Below are 15132 nucleotides of genomic sequence, written 5' to 3'. Positions count from 1 at the left end.
TGGTGTGTCCCCTTCAGACAGTTTTTGCAATGCGTGTCACGTGTGCATTTAGACACTGAATTCCACTTCAGAAGTGACAGCGCCCAGATGTGTGACGAAACCATTCTAGAACGCATTAATACTACCTGAGACAACAAAACATGTATTGTGTAGTGCTGTCAGTACAACACCTCGGGGACTTGCATAAACGCGTTACCAGCTTCACCTGATGGCTTGTAGACCGCGGACGTGCAAGCAGAGCGGGGAAACAAACAATGCCTCGAAAAGTATCTCAAAACAGTGTCTCGACTCTTGCGATTACTACTCCACACCAGTAGAAACATTGTTTCTTGGAAGTAGCGCTCGTTTTTTTTTGAACGAATGGTGGCTTCTAGAGAAGCCTAAAGGAGAGAGGAGCGCCGTTCTATGCAGCAGACTGCCGCAGAGAAAGGCTGCTCGGAAAAACTCTCGTGAAAACAGATTGCCAAAAAATGTCGGTCCTTCTTCGTGGATCGGCGCAAAGATTTCGGCCGCAGTCGGGGAGAAAGAGGCCAGTCGTGGCACCCCATCTCACCCGAGAGGACACTCGTTCTGAAGTCGCACGTGTCTTACACTTTTTGTCGCCGCAGAAAGCAGCGAATCCCTGTCTCGTCGAGATGCTGCGCGAGACACAGCACCTCCGTCCCTCTTTCCAAGTGGAGCCAAGACCTTCCCACGAATGTCTGAAAGGCGAAGAACGACACAACCCCGCCTATTATGTTAATCCAGCGAGGCGATCTACGGAAAACGGTGACAAGCGTATTATCCTTGCAAGAGACCTGAGCAGCATGCGCCAGGCGAACTGACGAAGCGTCCCAGCATTTATTTCTTGCCCTTGCCCTTGGCTGCCTTTTTGGTCGCAGTCTTCTTGACGTTGACCTTCTTCGGAGCCGCCTTTTTGGTCGCCGCCTTCTTGGCGACCATCTTCTTGACCTTCTTGGCGGGAGCTGCGGCAGCTGCAGGCTTCGCAGATGCGGCTCGCTTGCACATGGTTTTCTTGGGTGCGCTTGCGGCCTTCTTCGCTGCTGCCTTCTTCACCGGAGCCTTCTTCGCCGGTTTGGCTTTGGGGCGTGCCGCCATCTTGCTAGGGCTGAAAACCAAACAAAACAGGCAAAACGTAGGAATACTGGAGGAAAAAGTTCAGGATAAAGACATTCGGCCGGCTTCTACCTGGGCAAGTCAGAAAGCGGGACAGAAAAAAGGACATTGCGAATCGGGAACGTCTTAAGGTTGACCTGCTGGCGGGTGTTCCACAGCTGTGGTGCGACATCAGGGGATTCGGGGGAAAAGCGCAGATATCCACTGACAGCGACACGGTTTATGCGAAGAGTTTTTTACCAAGCCGCTTCACGCAGAAATACGGGAAACAAAAGAAGTCCTGAGGCATAAAACGGCAGATTCACAGTTGTGTCGGAAACGGGACCGAACAAATGGGCGAAGGACACAGCATTTCCTGTCTGAAGACAGAGCCGAGGGTTCGAAGACAGGTACGGAGAAACGCCGCGAAACTCTGCCAAATAGAAGCATGAGCCCTCTTTCCGCCGCTCCCCGCGCCCTGGTACAGGTGACACGAGTGGCAACGCAGACAGCTGCAGTTTTTCCAAGCTGGTCTTTTTGTCCTCGTCTGGGGGGTCCCCCGAGGTTGCAGGGGAGGGGCAGTTTGTTTCGACTCACCCTTTCATTGTGGAGGACTTGGAGGGAAAGTGGATTTACGGATTGTCCGAGACGTGTGTGTGGAAACACGAACCTTTTCAAGAATTTCCTTCGTGCGACACAAGAGACGAAATAACCGATAACGAAAAGAACTGATCTGTCGTCTCCGCCGTCTTGCGCACCAGCCGCGGACCACCCCGCGTGGGTGGCCTTCGCTCGCACCGCGGCGGGAGGGGGAAAATGCAGAGAACGAGAAACCAAGCGGGGGGAGAGTTGCGCCGGGGGGGACGGTGAAGCCGCTCGTGTTGTTTTTGCTCGGCGGAACGCCGGTCCGCTGCTTCTTTCACCAAGACACGGAACAAACGACGCCGCCCTGCCAACCGTACGCTCCCGTGCCTGGATGTAGAGATTCAAATGCTTGCAGCCACCAGTCTCGCGAGGCCGTCCAGGGGCGCTGAAAGGCCTCGTGGTTTTTCTGTCTTGAAAAGAAACAACGCGCCAACTTGGCCCGTGTTGAGGCTCTGGTCTCGATCAGAAAACTCGAGTGGCAAAATGTGTATCCATGAACGAAGAAAAACGACGGCAAACAATTTCACACACACGAAATAGGGTCTGCTGTCTGGGTATTCACAGATAGACGGAACGGAAACAGGCTCGAAGGACGACACAAATTGTGGGGGGGGAAGAGAGGATAAGAGGAAAAGACACGAGCGCCGTGCGCGTGCCCTCGCAGTTTTACCGGTTTGCGCGTCAGATAATGTGGTGGTCTTGCGGTATCTTATGATTCGCGCTGCATGATACTTTTGCAACAGGGAAGCACTCCTACCCCCTGTAGCGCATGGGAGTTTAGAGGGGGATGTGTTTCTTGTCAGCGGCAGGGATGCGAAATCTCGTGACGACGAAGACGTCTGAAGTCAGGAAGCTCTGATGTTCGTTAGCTGCTCTATCTGTAAACTGGGAAAACAGACCACGGATAACAGTTCTGCGCAGTCTACACAGTATGCACTGGTCGCATAGCCCGGTCGAGTTCCTGTTCCCTGATTACGGTCCATACAACCGGGACTTGGTCAGCACAGTAGCTGGCCGTGTTAGTGTGTACACAACGTTGCAGGGGACTCTCCTAGTTCATTCATCTGGAACCGTGTCAATGCACAGTTTGGAAGCATCGAATGGTGAGCGCTGCCTTTCGTGGGTGAAAGGTCTTTCAGACACTTCTCTTTTGTAGAGTCGTACTCTTGTCAGTTCGAGCTACGACTTCTCAACCTGTGAGGGTCCAGCAGTTTTATGCCTTGCAAAAAGACGGGCGGTATACTTACCCGTCTGATGGATAAACAGTGATACCATTGAGTCAGGCGATTCGAGACGCTTCTCCAGTTGTGTCTGCCACAGAGTCGAGCACGAAATTGGTGCTCCAATCTATGGGATTTCAGGGAATAGTGCAGCCTCGTCGTTTGAGACGCTTAACACACAACCGAAATCTAGTGGAACCATGTCTCCAAATGGCTGTCGATATGGATTTACAGCTCTGTCTCAAATGCTGCAACAGTGCTCAATGTGGCTTTCCTTCCATTGCTGAGACTGTGTGGTCGAAACGCTCGAGTTGTCTCAGTAGTATGCCTCGGTCTTGATGGCGTCATGCATGGATGAGCCCTAGTGGACCCCAAAAAACACACTTGAATTGCCATGGTACAGTGCTGGGCATTGCTCCAGCTACTACTGCGAAAACCGTGATGTGCATTATCCCCGAATACTTGTATTTTAGACTGGCCGGCATCGGCGTAGCCTTTGTTTGAACACAGCGCGTAGCCACGCTCGCGCGTCGCTCTTCAGGAATATGGTACATCTAACTAGTATCCACAACTGCACAACGAAACAGTGTAACTGTGAGTTCAAAAGGCGTATGAGAACAGTCGAGACCAGGAACTATGTATCTACTAGTGTAAAGCAGAACTGGTGAACTTGGGGAAGTGTGGCGAGAAGTTTGGTACACGCAAATGTGTCAACTGCCTCCGACATCGCCGTTACCCAATACACTTCCGCATGAATCAATGACCTACGAGTCTGGGTTCAAAAACGAGGGCCTTTGGTGTCACAAGTGTCAAACCACGAACGCGTGTCGCAACCAAGCAGACGTTGTCTACTTTGACAAACCTTAGTTTGAGTGCCGAGCGTGTGACTGTGTGGCTAGCGGGTTCATCGTGGTCGCGTGTAGGACAACGAGATGGTCCTTGGCCCTGCATGACTGCTCGTATAAAGAAGGGTACACCTTTCGTCCTAACGGGTGGGGCTCTGCCCTGCCGTGAAATGCTTAACAGTTTACTGTTACCTCATAGAGAGAACGGGTATGAAAGTATCAACCACCCCAACCGATCAGTAGTCGACACCAGACATTGAGCATGTTCGTTAGACCCCGGCTGAAATAGAGGAGATTATCGCGTCAAGACACGTCACATCCACAACCAGAACCCCAAGTGGTTATGTGTAGAAATGAGTGAGTTGCTTTCCAATGTTCTCGGCACTGTACCCACTTTTGAGCAGGCCTACGTATGCGTTGAGGAACTGTACAACGACCACGCTCGCGGGCATGCAGGGCAGCATGGCACGCGTAGTGGCTGCAACGAGTTTCCCATTTGTCATAATTGAATCTGTATCAGTCAGCGCTATCCCAGACTTTTTACCCGGTTTACCTGGTGAGCGTGGCTGCATGAGACGAGACAAAAACTCTCATTTCTTTGCCGTTGTGTGACGTTTCTGCTAACTTGAAAGGCGACCACAGAGGCGGAAAGTGGTAGCTACGGCTTTAATAACTTTCGATCCATGACCGACTCTTTCAAGGATAGACGTTTGCGCGAGTTGGTAGCCAACCGAACGGCAGAGCTTTTGTCTCATGAGGTCTTCTTAACCGGAACAAGAAATATGCTACTAGCTGTTGGAGTAGGTCGCTATTCTGTCTTGGCGTTGGAATACTGAAGAGAGCAGCTGTTGTAGCCCGTGTTTTTCCGCCATGCCCTCGCATCCTAATTTGGAGAGTACTACACCGCCTGTCCACGACCACAGTGGTGGGCAGCCAACGGAGTCCTTAACTTCAATTTGTCAGAAGAAGATTGCAGACTATGCGGTACCGGTGGAGAATTACTGGTCAACTGACCGTCTTTCGCCAGTGGCTCTTGACAGAGAGACCACGACTGTTTCAGAGCCACGCCCCATCCCCTCTTGCTATGCACTGTCTACCATAGGTAGCCGGAGTCCCGCGGCTGAGGTCAGAAACTCCTCAGCTTCCAGATGTGGAGGTGCAAGTCCACCTTCGCCTGAAAACGGTGCTGCACGAAGTGGGGTTGTTCAGGTGCTCACACCGCCTCGCGTTGTCACTCTTCATAAGGAAGCCGATGATTCTGTACAGATGAAAGAGACCGAACAAGCGAAGCGTGCTGCAAGGCTACAAGTGGTAAGAACCATGGAGATGAAATGTGGGAAACAATATTACAGTCCACATGCTCGCCACAGGCTGTTGATTCCAGCAAATGTCACACCAAGATATTACTTCTAGTTGCAGCCTTTTTTCGTTGAGAAAGAACTTGGCGCTTAGCGCGGACTCACGGATAGCGCTATATGAAGTTGTGCTTCCTTGTGCACTGCATAAGTGCACTCCGCATGTATATATACATATTGCATCTCCAAGCCCGTTACGTGTATTCGCGAGGAATGGTAATGTCTACAGTTTGTGAGTTAGTGCAACGTATCATATCCCAACGCAGAAGTGAACAATTCGTGCTGAAAGCAACAGAATGAGGGTAACCTTTCTCAATTTTGAAACCAAGAAGTGTGTTTTCTCCTAGAGTGTACATTCGTTATCTCTTGTTGAAAGAAGTGGGAAGACCTGCGCCCTTCGTGTGCCTTGCTTCCAGTTCATACGCTTCACAAACCTCACATTCACTCCTCCGCGAGGCCTTGCACGCCAATCCGTGAAAGAATGGGCTAAAAAGGCTTCCTGTACACAGTCGTCACGACAGGCAATTGCTGGTTCCGATTCTGTTTCGGGACCGTGTTCAAAGGCGCCTCCTCCGTCCGCATATGCTCGCCCCCGACAAATTCTCTTTGGGCTGAGCGGCTACTTTGCCCCTGGCGAAATTGTGGGAATCCTCGGTCCTTCTGGAGCAGGCAAAAGCACTTTCCTGTCTGTACTGTGTGGAAGGCTCAAAAAAGGAGTCGGCGGACTCATTGATATCAACGGGGAACCTGCCCCAGCGCGAATGAAGAAGATTGTTGGTTACGTGATGCAGCAGGAGTATTTCTTCGGAAATTTGACAGTCGAAGAGACACTGATGTACACCGCCAGACTGCGTTTGGGGAAGAAAACCAGTTTCGCAGAGAAAAAAGCACGGGTCGAAGAAGTTATAAACTCAATGAAGCTAAACAAGTAAGCAGCTTTCGTTGTCGACAAACTTGAACGCGCATTTGGGTTCGTAGATCCAACCACGTCTTCCCTCTACATAATGGGAGTCTAGAATCGGTGCGAGCGTGTTCCATCATGGCGACAACTATACTGCTGGTCTCTGGAGTAAAATTGATTGTACATAAGCATATCATCCTGAGTTTCTACCGCGGTCTCTTGTGAAAGAGCAGTTTCGTTCGGATCCCAGCCTCCGACACTTTTATTAGCCCTCTGAGCGCATAGCAGCACCCCTATTCCCCTATTCAAATATTTAGCTAACGGTGAAACTGTATCCTGCACAACGAACAGGTTCGCTTAACGAACCTGCTCTGCGTCCATTCTGTGCATGGACGTGACTCTTCGTGCTAACTCTATTTTTGAAAAATTGGGAAATGCGGCCCACCCATTAGTGAACGATGTTCTGAGCCTCAACTGAAGAGAAATCACATGTCTGTTGGTGATTCGTAAGAGTCTGGAGGGAATAAATTTGCTGTCGGCCTCCTCAGGTGCAGAGGGACTCGCGTGGGGAGCGCTTTTTGCCGTGGCCTCTCCGGAGGAGAGCTGAAGCGTCTAAACATCGCGAACGAGCTGTTACTTCATCCGTCACTCTTCCTCTTGGATGAGCCCACAAGCGGACTGGACGCCTCGATCTCGGCCGCCCTTCTCGATATGTTGAAACAGCTAACACGAGCCAACAGGTGTACTACCGTCTGCACCATACACCAGCCTAACAGCAATGTACGACGCATAAACCACTGTTGACACGGCAAGACACTGGGTAGAGGCACAAAAGCATTGATTGCTTCCTTGTTCCGAGATGCGCCGGGCTCGGACATTGTTCTGAGAACGGCAGGCGGTCCATCAGGGGTGATGCATGAGAATGGCTGTGACTCGGATAATTCGTGTATCGTCCTAAAGGAGGTAACTTCGAGAGAATGGGAGGGATCGTGAGGGGATTGGTGGAATCACGTGAAGGGGTTGAGTAAACACCTGATGTTTGTTGCGTTCCGTCGTTGTTTGCAGGTGTTCATGAGGTTTGATCGGGTGATCTTTCTCAAAGACGGCCACATCGTGTACCAGGGGAAGCCCTCCGACGTATGCGCCTACTTTTCTTCTCTCAATTTCCACTGTCCAGAAGGGTGGAACATTGCAGATTACGCACTGCACGTCATTAGTGCATCCGATGATGAGAACTTCAGGCGGCGCTCACTCACCAGCACGACTGCAGCCGGGGGAGATCCGATCACTGGCAGTACACATGGTGAGCAGGTCCGACTTGAGAGAGAAACCGCGCAGCGGTCTAGTGTTTTGGCACGATATCGCATAAACTCTTTCGAGGAACCAAAGGAAGTAGGAAACTTGTCCGCTGATGCGTCATCCTTGGGGCGCGGGCCCTTTGCCTGCCGAGCTGCACGAACCTCTTCTGGAAGTGACAGGACGAGAGAGACAAACCTTTTTGGGGAAATAATTGGACGACAGACTCGTGAAGCTGGATCTGTCGAAGCTGCGTCCGAGCTCAGAAACGGGCAACAACCCGGAGAAACGGAAAAGGACGACGACAAACTGACCGGAGCTTATGGGGCACAGCCTGATTTTAGCGCGGCGCACGGATTGGAGGCTGTAAGTGTCGTGAAGCATTTTTGTGACGGACCACTTCGACCTCCAGAAGAAAGCACCGCTTCAGCTCTCTCTGCGGCGACCAGCCACGCGGAAGACGCCGACAATCATTTTCTGATAAAAACGTACCAGCGACGAATTAACATAACAACTTTCCAGCTTCGACTTCATGATCTTTCCATAGATCTTGTCAAGGACCCGTCAGAGCAGAAGACTCACGGTTGTAAAGCAGAGCACGGGGACTCTCAAAAGTGTGACTGCGACCCTATCAAGGACTATTCCGGATGCGGAGGCATCACGCAACATGACGCAGCAGATGCCTTCCTGGCATCAAGTATGATAAAGAGTCATTCGCTTGAACGAACACACAGTGGCGAAGACGAGCCTGGGCCGAAATCAGGCCATGACCAACGTAAACCGAATACACTTTTGGAGGAAGGAGCGGCAGCAGAAACGTCGATGAACTCGTTTGAGGTCTTTACTGCCACCGCTGTCGAAGCCACCCACGAGCACATACTAGAACCGCTTAACAATAAGACCACCAGGCAGAATGTCAGGTCACTCGACTTGGCCGAACAAACAAAGTCTGTATCTGGCGAAAACCTGACATTGGAGAGGATGGAAAGACGAAATATCTTGTCGTCCATTCCTTCTTGTGGCTGCGTGTTGAACAGAGGCACTCCACAAAGAAATGCCGAATTCTCTGCAGGTGCCCCGTCGCTATCAAATGCGCAGGCATGGTCCGATAAACTTGCTTCCTTCCCTGCAAAGAAAATGGAATGGTCTGGGCGAAAGTTTTCCAAGAGAACGTCATTCCTGTCGTTTGATGAGGAAATCAAGGTGGCAATGTCGGAACCGAGTTACTTTCAACAGGTCTGGGTACTCGTATGTCGTGGGATCAGGAAGGAACTGAAAGGAAAGAGTACCACGCTTGATCTGGTACAGGCAGCTGTAATTGGCGCCGTCGTTGGTTCCCTTTATTTCCAAAGCTGCAGAGATTATTCAGAGGAAAAGTTATTGGACCGGATGGGTAAGATGAGGAATAGAAATGTGGCTGTATGGAATACACGAATCGGATTCTTGTTGGCCTGGCACCTGTTGAATTAACTGGATGAACGCTTTTACTCTTCGGCCATACTTACTCCTTGCTCCCACAGCATGACCCAGCGAGCACTTTTGCTAGCAACTTGCACAATGCCACAGTGAAAATGAGCGGTATGTTAATGAAACTGCAGTTTGAGACTTTACTTCCGCTGTGAATTCTTCGAATCGGTAAGAACTCGGAATGGAGTTGACTTCGTAGAAGTGTCAGTGCATCCACGGTGAGGATCTCACAGGAGCGTGTCCCGGCTGCGTGTTCCAAATGAGAGTATGTACTCAAGTTGCAAGCGCGGTTCGTGGCAGCAAATTCGTCTTGTATCGGCCGCCTTGTCCGGTGCACTATCATCCTGGAGACGTGCCGACGTCAGTAAAACGAAGCGAAGCATGTTCGACTGCTGTGTTTGTGATCGCAGGTCTCCTTTACTTCACTACTTCTTACTACAGCTTCGGACCTGCCTACATGGCATTCACATCTTTTCCAGCTGAGCGCGCCGTTATCTCCAGAGAAAGAAGCAGTAAAGCATATAAAGTGTCATGTTATCTTCTCGCCAAAACCATGATAGACCTCGTCGTCCAGATCTTTACTCCGTCACTGTGGCTGGCAATCGTATATCCGCTTGTCGGATTGCCCTCAGACCTTGGCGTGTTTATGGTAAGATACATTCCACCTGAGAGTTCTGAGTTATATTCAACTGCCGTTAGTCCGGTTTTGATTGTGCATTTTAGTGACCCCGTGTCCTGTTAGCCTACACACTGGCAATTCCAAAGAGAAACTGATATACATAGCTGTGTAAGCATACTCTGGATGCTTCCGGATGGGAGATATGGCGGAGCAAACCGACATATACTTGCAAGGGGAGATACATAACTCTATTCACAAGCTTGTGCATTTATAACTGCCTAAATGTCTACTTGCCATACGCACTCCCGATAAGCTACTTGCGTATGTAAACTGGACACACAAATGCTTATTGAACTGCGCGTTGATAGCCGCATTTACTGTGGTGCGAAAAACTTTCAAAAAGTCTGTTTTGGAAACGACCTTCCCCTCCACCACCTATTTATCCTCGGAAGAGGCAGAACAGAACCTTTGCGTTTTCTTTTTGAACACTTCCTGCATTTTCTTCAGGCTTTTTGGGCTCAGCTGGTACTGCTTGTCTGCATAGCTCAAGCCATAGGTCAACTGATTGCTGCGATCGTTGTGGACGATGCGCGCCTAGGGGGTTTGCTGTTGTCAGTCATTCTGATTTCATCTTCCATCAGTAGTGGCTTCTATGTTCAGCAACAGAGATTAGGCCCATGGATATCTTGGCTTCGATGGTTGTCTTTCCAGAACTACGCGGTGACAAACTTCGTAATAGTTACAGTGGGATCGTCTTCGACACTCTCGTGCTCGGAGTTCTCTTCGTTCCCAACTTGCCCAGGGCAGCCGATCACAGCAGAGATGATTACCCGCAGGTTCACAACAGCACTTTCGCCTTTATCCAATATCACCTTAATGATTTGTACATGGCTAGCCATCAAACTAATGTGCTATGGAGTCCTCAAGAAATCTCTTAAACTGAAGTCCTGAAAAACTCGTTCTGTGGAAACGAGAGTGTCCCAATCTGGGGGCTTTCATTGCAGTCTTCTCTCTACGCTGTGGCTGTTGAGAATAAATGCCTGTCATCGCGTTGCTCAGAGTTCAGTGTTTGCTTCGACAAAACTGCAACATGTTTTTAAGAGTTGTCTGTGCTGGATTGTCACAGTTCTTCTGCTAACAGCTATACTGCTAATCCATCTAGAAATAATAAGCATGCCTGCTAACAAATCGTCTATCCAACGCCTACCGCGAATGAGCGTCACCCAGCGTTGTGTGTGAAGGACGTGCGTAAATGAGGCATGGGAGAAGGCTTTCGCATTTCTCGAACTTCACGACCGAACAGGTTGATTCCCTTATTTCACAACAAATGCCATCTCCGATTAAGTCCCAACAATTCTGTTGGGCACAACGCTGTTTTCGCCGGCGGGATTTTAAATACCCTTTCGAACCGTACAACCTGAGAAACAACCTCTGAAGTCAGTTTTCATCTCCCTGATTAGACACTCAAACGAACGAACACAGTAGGAGCACAAAGGTATCAAAGCGAACAAACAAACCACTTATCAGTCGTGGAGCATAGTGCTCGGCCCTGGAGTTATGTATGGTGCCGAATAAGAAACGGTTTCGGTAGGGAAGTGAGAATTTCGATCAGAACTGTGTCAACAAACAAGCGATTCTGTCGCCACATTCGTCATGCTGCATTGAATCACGTAAGGATTCTTCTCGGAGACGTCTATCCGTAGTAGTCCATGGCGCCATATGCGGGAGCGGCAGCGACAGCGGCTGAAGAAATATCCAACACGCATCAGGCGATTCGAAAACATTCTTAACTGAAGGCCTTGAACTCTTTCCTGGCGAATATTGTCGCTGTAGTTTCAGCAAACACTGATGAGTCAATCAGCTGCCGACCTGCCCCGCACAACCTTGATAATATGTGGTGTCGACAAGCAAGAATCACCTCTAAATTGAGGGAAGTTGTTTTATGTTGCGACATGCAGGCTGCGAACGCAATCGTCAAAATAGCGTAGTCATCTGCAAGTGCTATTTACTTACGGGTGTAATTAGCGTAAAGTGTTGTTTCCTGCGTCTCGTTGCGCCTTTTCGTGTCCGTGAGTTTCTCTGGAAAAGGGACAGCAGCCAAACTCCGATTCAATCAACAGCCGGTCCTCCCTCACAGATCCAGCGCGAAAGCAGAGAAAACTGTGAAAACATACGCAGGTGTCCAGTGTACGGTAAGCATATATCTGGATCTATACCCGTGAGGAAACTGTCTCCCGTCTCACCAAGTCTCGGTCTACACATATTGTACTCGCGCCGTGGGAATGTTAGGACACAGCTCAGTGCTTGTGTAGAGTTCATCCGAGCACCAGGAACGGCTGCGAAAGGGTAACCGTGCAATCGATTTCGCAGCCACCACTGGGATATGTTCGAATGCTGCTTGATGAATACCGATGCAACTGAGAGATGAAACACGGCCGTCTACCCGACAGTGAATCTTTATGCTTCGTCGGCGAAATTCAAATCAATAAGCATTCAGTTGGATCGGTGACATAGCATTTACCGTTTGTTGTATCGCAGCAGAATCTGCATTTTCAAGACTGTTCGCTTACTTGTCAAAAACCACAGGAAGAGAATGAGTAGGAACCCGCCGAAGACAACAATAAACCATATCCAAGCAGGGGTGTTGACGCTTCCGCCTTCCGAGAAGAAAGTCGACAACTGCTGCATCGAAGTTTTGTCCTTGCAGGAGTATGAGCCTAACGCCTCACGCTGACACTCCTGGTAAGAGTTGCAGCTTGATCCCAGTAACTCGCAGGCCAGATATTCGTACCCTGATACAGCTGTTCAAGCATACAACTCGCACGTAACAACCAGAACATGGCCCACCGCTTGTTCCAGAAAACCATCGGACTCCTGGCTGACCTACATGCCACATACATTGCAAAAGGCGATCAGTTTGCAACTCCACCGCCTCAGCAAGTAGGTTGGAACTGGCCACATCGTTGACGGATTCAACGCACGCAGCAGACTGAAGCTTACGAGTACAGTTGCCGGAGGTCCCCGTGCCTCTGAAAAAGTCTTTGCATTTGCACGTGTATACGCCGTTGGATTGAACACAGTCGGCGTAGTAAGTATCACACTGGTTTTGGCCGGTTCCACAGTAGTCAATTTCCTCGCAGTGACCGGCGCTGGTCTCCGTATAACCACTGTCACACTGGCATATGTATGAACCCGGCGTATTGACGCACTTTGAATGCGCGCCACAAGTCATCGTCAGGCACTCATCAATATCTGCGAAGGTAAGAAAGCATTAACCACCATTAGAAGACCTCATTAGACGAAAATCCGTTGAATCTATTCTCCCATGCAACTTGCCGGTGTTGAAGAGGATGATATCATCCCCTGGTGTCTCATTTTCGCAATGGGGACAGAAAGCATTGCATTGGGTTGGTGGCGGCTCCCGGTACGACGTGCATTCCGACTGACGGACAACTCGAATTTGGCGACAGATAATATTTGGGGCAGCGGTTTGTGCTTTGTGCCCACCGCCTGCGAATATATATATCAGGCTGAAAGATTGTGAGTGGTGGGGGTGAGAACTTCTTTCCTTCTGTCCTACCTTTACAGTCTGTTCCGGGCTGGTCGTTGTTGCCCTCGTAGCCGGTATAGCACTTACACAACTGAGGGGCACCGATCTGATTCACGCACTCGCTGTTGTTCCCGCAGCCTCCTCTATTCTCGAGGCATTCGTTGATGTCTGTTAGAACGAGCAGCATCCAGAAGATGAGGGAAAATAGGAAGGAATTAGACGAGCTACGGTGCGTGGAACTCATCACACCATTCTATTATACGCTTGGATAGAGACACAGGGAGGATGTCACCACACTTACAGTGACACACGGAGGAGGCACGACGGCTGCGGGAGCACACAGTGTGCGACGTTATTCTTCCGTACTCGAACGTGATTGCTTTGAAACATGATTACAGCTTGGCCCCAAATTTTACACGTATGAGAGCTTGCACAATAGCTTCGATGGTGTCGTGGTAACCTTGAAATTGGAGGACGAAACAATTTTCTTACCACTGCCTCAACCACTCACGGAGTGCTTCTCAACAACAAAGAAAGAAGCACAACACTGTCCTTTCGGTTGAAAATGTCGCCGATAGTTGGCGTGCGCCTTGGTAGACTCTCGCTGACAATCAGAGCTAACTGGATCGGCTTTCCTCATCGTGTTCAAGATGGCGCCCCCGGAAAGTTGCGAAAAATAACGCCTTTGTCTTACCTTCGCAAGAGTTCGCACTCAACGTTCGATAAATGTCACAGATGCATTCATAGCTCCCATCCGTGTTCCGGCAGACAGAATTCTTGGTCCGCGTGCTGCAATCATTTTGGTCTGTTGCACACTCGTCGATATCTGCACCGACGTATAATCGACAGAACTGAAGCGCCTCCATGAAAACGGGATAGAAGGCACGGACTTTGAGAAACTTGCCGCTAGGTCCATCCTTCCACCATGGTATTCCTCTAAAGCTCAATTAGAGGCAGGCCATGCCGACTACCACCTACGACTTGCCGCTGACCGCTTCGTCGTCTGACAGGCGGGAGGCCGTGTTCAGAATAGGAATAAGATTCGAAGTGAGTGCCCCTCTCAGTCTTCCAGCTCAGTAACATACGTACCTTTGCACATGACCGATGTATTTTTCCCTGTTGCCTCATAACCGGTTGCACAAGCGCACTGGAAATCGTCGCCAACGACCACACACATGGTTGAATGTGCGACTTTTGAGCACAGCTGATAGCCATTCGTGTCACATGCTGAGTAACAACCAAGAAAAACACGACACACACACGCAAATACCAGTTATATACGGATATATTTTGGCGTAAGAGTCAGTGACTGCTGGTGTGCGAGAAGAAAGCGAATAGGCTGCGCTACCTGGCAGACGCCAGCTCGGGCGAGAATACACCACTCTGACATCCTGTCATCGGGCATGTCCTGAGAGAGGTGGTCCGCAGGATAGCGATCAGGAAACTAGACTGAGATCTTGAGTTTTTCGAATACCTGTTTTAGTGGAGCCTCCCCCCATTTTGACTTATAACCGGGTGAGGATGAAGATGTTCACGGTGTCTGAAGCGCTGGAGTCAACCCTTGTTGAGGGAAGCCAAGCAGCAGCTTTTTAAAAAAAAAACTGAAGGCCGGCGGTAACACTGTGGACAGAACGAAAGCCACCTAGGACTGGTGTTAGTGACCTGGTCGACGACTGTTCTGCCTCATAGTCACGCAGAAGTTATCTGGCAGGGCCCAAGCCATCGGCTATCGAGATCGATCAACTGCTGGGAGCCTCGCGGTGTTGCAAACCTGAAACTGTTCAGTTACTGAGTTACAGAGAAACACTGGAAGTGACGTTCATGGATTGAAAGAGGGCTCTTCGATCTGGAAGACGCAATCCGTCTCGATGAGGCTACCCAAAAAGGAGGATGCGGCCAACTGCATTCAATAACACCAGTTGACTTTGCACAGATGCCGAGTAAGTCACCGGTGACCTGAGTTTCTTGATTGTTTGCACATGCAGAGCTATTGGAATTTAAGAGTGCAAGCTAGTGGCGGGAGAAAACTTCGCATGTTACGAAAACTATCCTGTTGTTTCTCAGACGACTGCACCTGCACCGAACACTGCTTCAACAAAAAGAGCTGATCGCTGGACAGCCAACGGTACCTCGAATTCT

General features: G+C 49.9%; 3 protein-coding genes across 3 annotated transcripts; 1 reads left to right on the top strand and 2 right to left on the bottom strand.

Annotated features, from left to right (window-relative positions):
- Nucleotides 1–6: 6 nt before the first annotated feature.
- On the bottom strand, nucleotides 7–1762 carry TGME49_315570 (hypothetical protein). Its single transcript, XM_018782873.1, has 2 exons — nucleotides 1693–1762; nucleotides 7–1108 (listed from the first exon to the last, which is right to left on the bottom strand). Exons 1-2 carry the CDS (start codon nucleotides 1698–1700, stop codon nucleotides 841–843), a joined length of 276 nt encoding a protein of 91 aa, XP_018635321.1. The 5' UTR covers nucleotides 1701–1762; the 3' UTR covers nucleotides 7–840.
- Nucleotides 1763–4300: 2538 nt separating this feature from the next.
- On the top strand, nucleotides 4301–10783 carry ABCG77 (ATP-binding cassette G family transporter ABCG77). Its single transcript, XM_018782872.1, has 6 exons — nucleotides 4301–5116; nucleotides 5577–6088; nucleotides 6610–6841; nucleotides 7127–8750; nucleotides 9235–9473; nucleotides 9951–10783. The coding sequence occupies exons 1-6, from the start codon at nucleotides 4676–4678 to the stop codon at nucleotides 10392–10394; spliced, it is 3492 nt and encodes a 1163-aa protein (XP_018635322.1). The 5' UTR covers nucleotides 4301–4675; the 3' UTR covers nucleotides 10395–10783.
- On the bottom strand, nucleotides 10720–15071 carry TGME49_315550 (calcium binding egf domain-containing protein). The gene is made up of 7 exons (XM_018782871.1): nucleotides 14468–15071; nucleotides 13688–14220; nucleotides 13024–13161; nucleotides 12444–12695; nucleotides 12014–12244; nucleotides 11457–11522; nucleotides 10720–11186 (listed from the first exon to the last, which is right to left on the bottom strand). Exons 2-7 carry the CDS (start codon nucleotides 13857–13859, stop codon nucleotides 11137–11139), a joined length of 909 nt encoding a protein of 302 aa, XP_018635323.1. The 5' UTR covers nucleotides 13860–14220; nucleotides 14468–15071; the 3' UTR covers nucleotides 10720–11136.
- Nucleotides 15072–15132: the final 61 nt, after the last annotated feature.

This window comes from Toxoplasma gondii, chromosome XI (assembly GCF_000006565.2).
Source record: "Toxoplasma gondii ME49 chromosome XI, whole genome shotgun sequence".
NCBI classification, from domain to species: Eukaryota; Apicomplexa; class Conoidasida; order Eucoccidiorida; family Sarcocystidae; genus Toxoplasma; species Toxoplasma gondii.
Note: the sequence above shows the minus strand (reverse complement) of the source record. Positions and strands in the feature narration are given on the sequence as shown.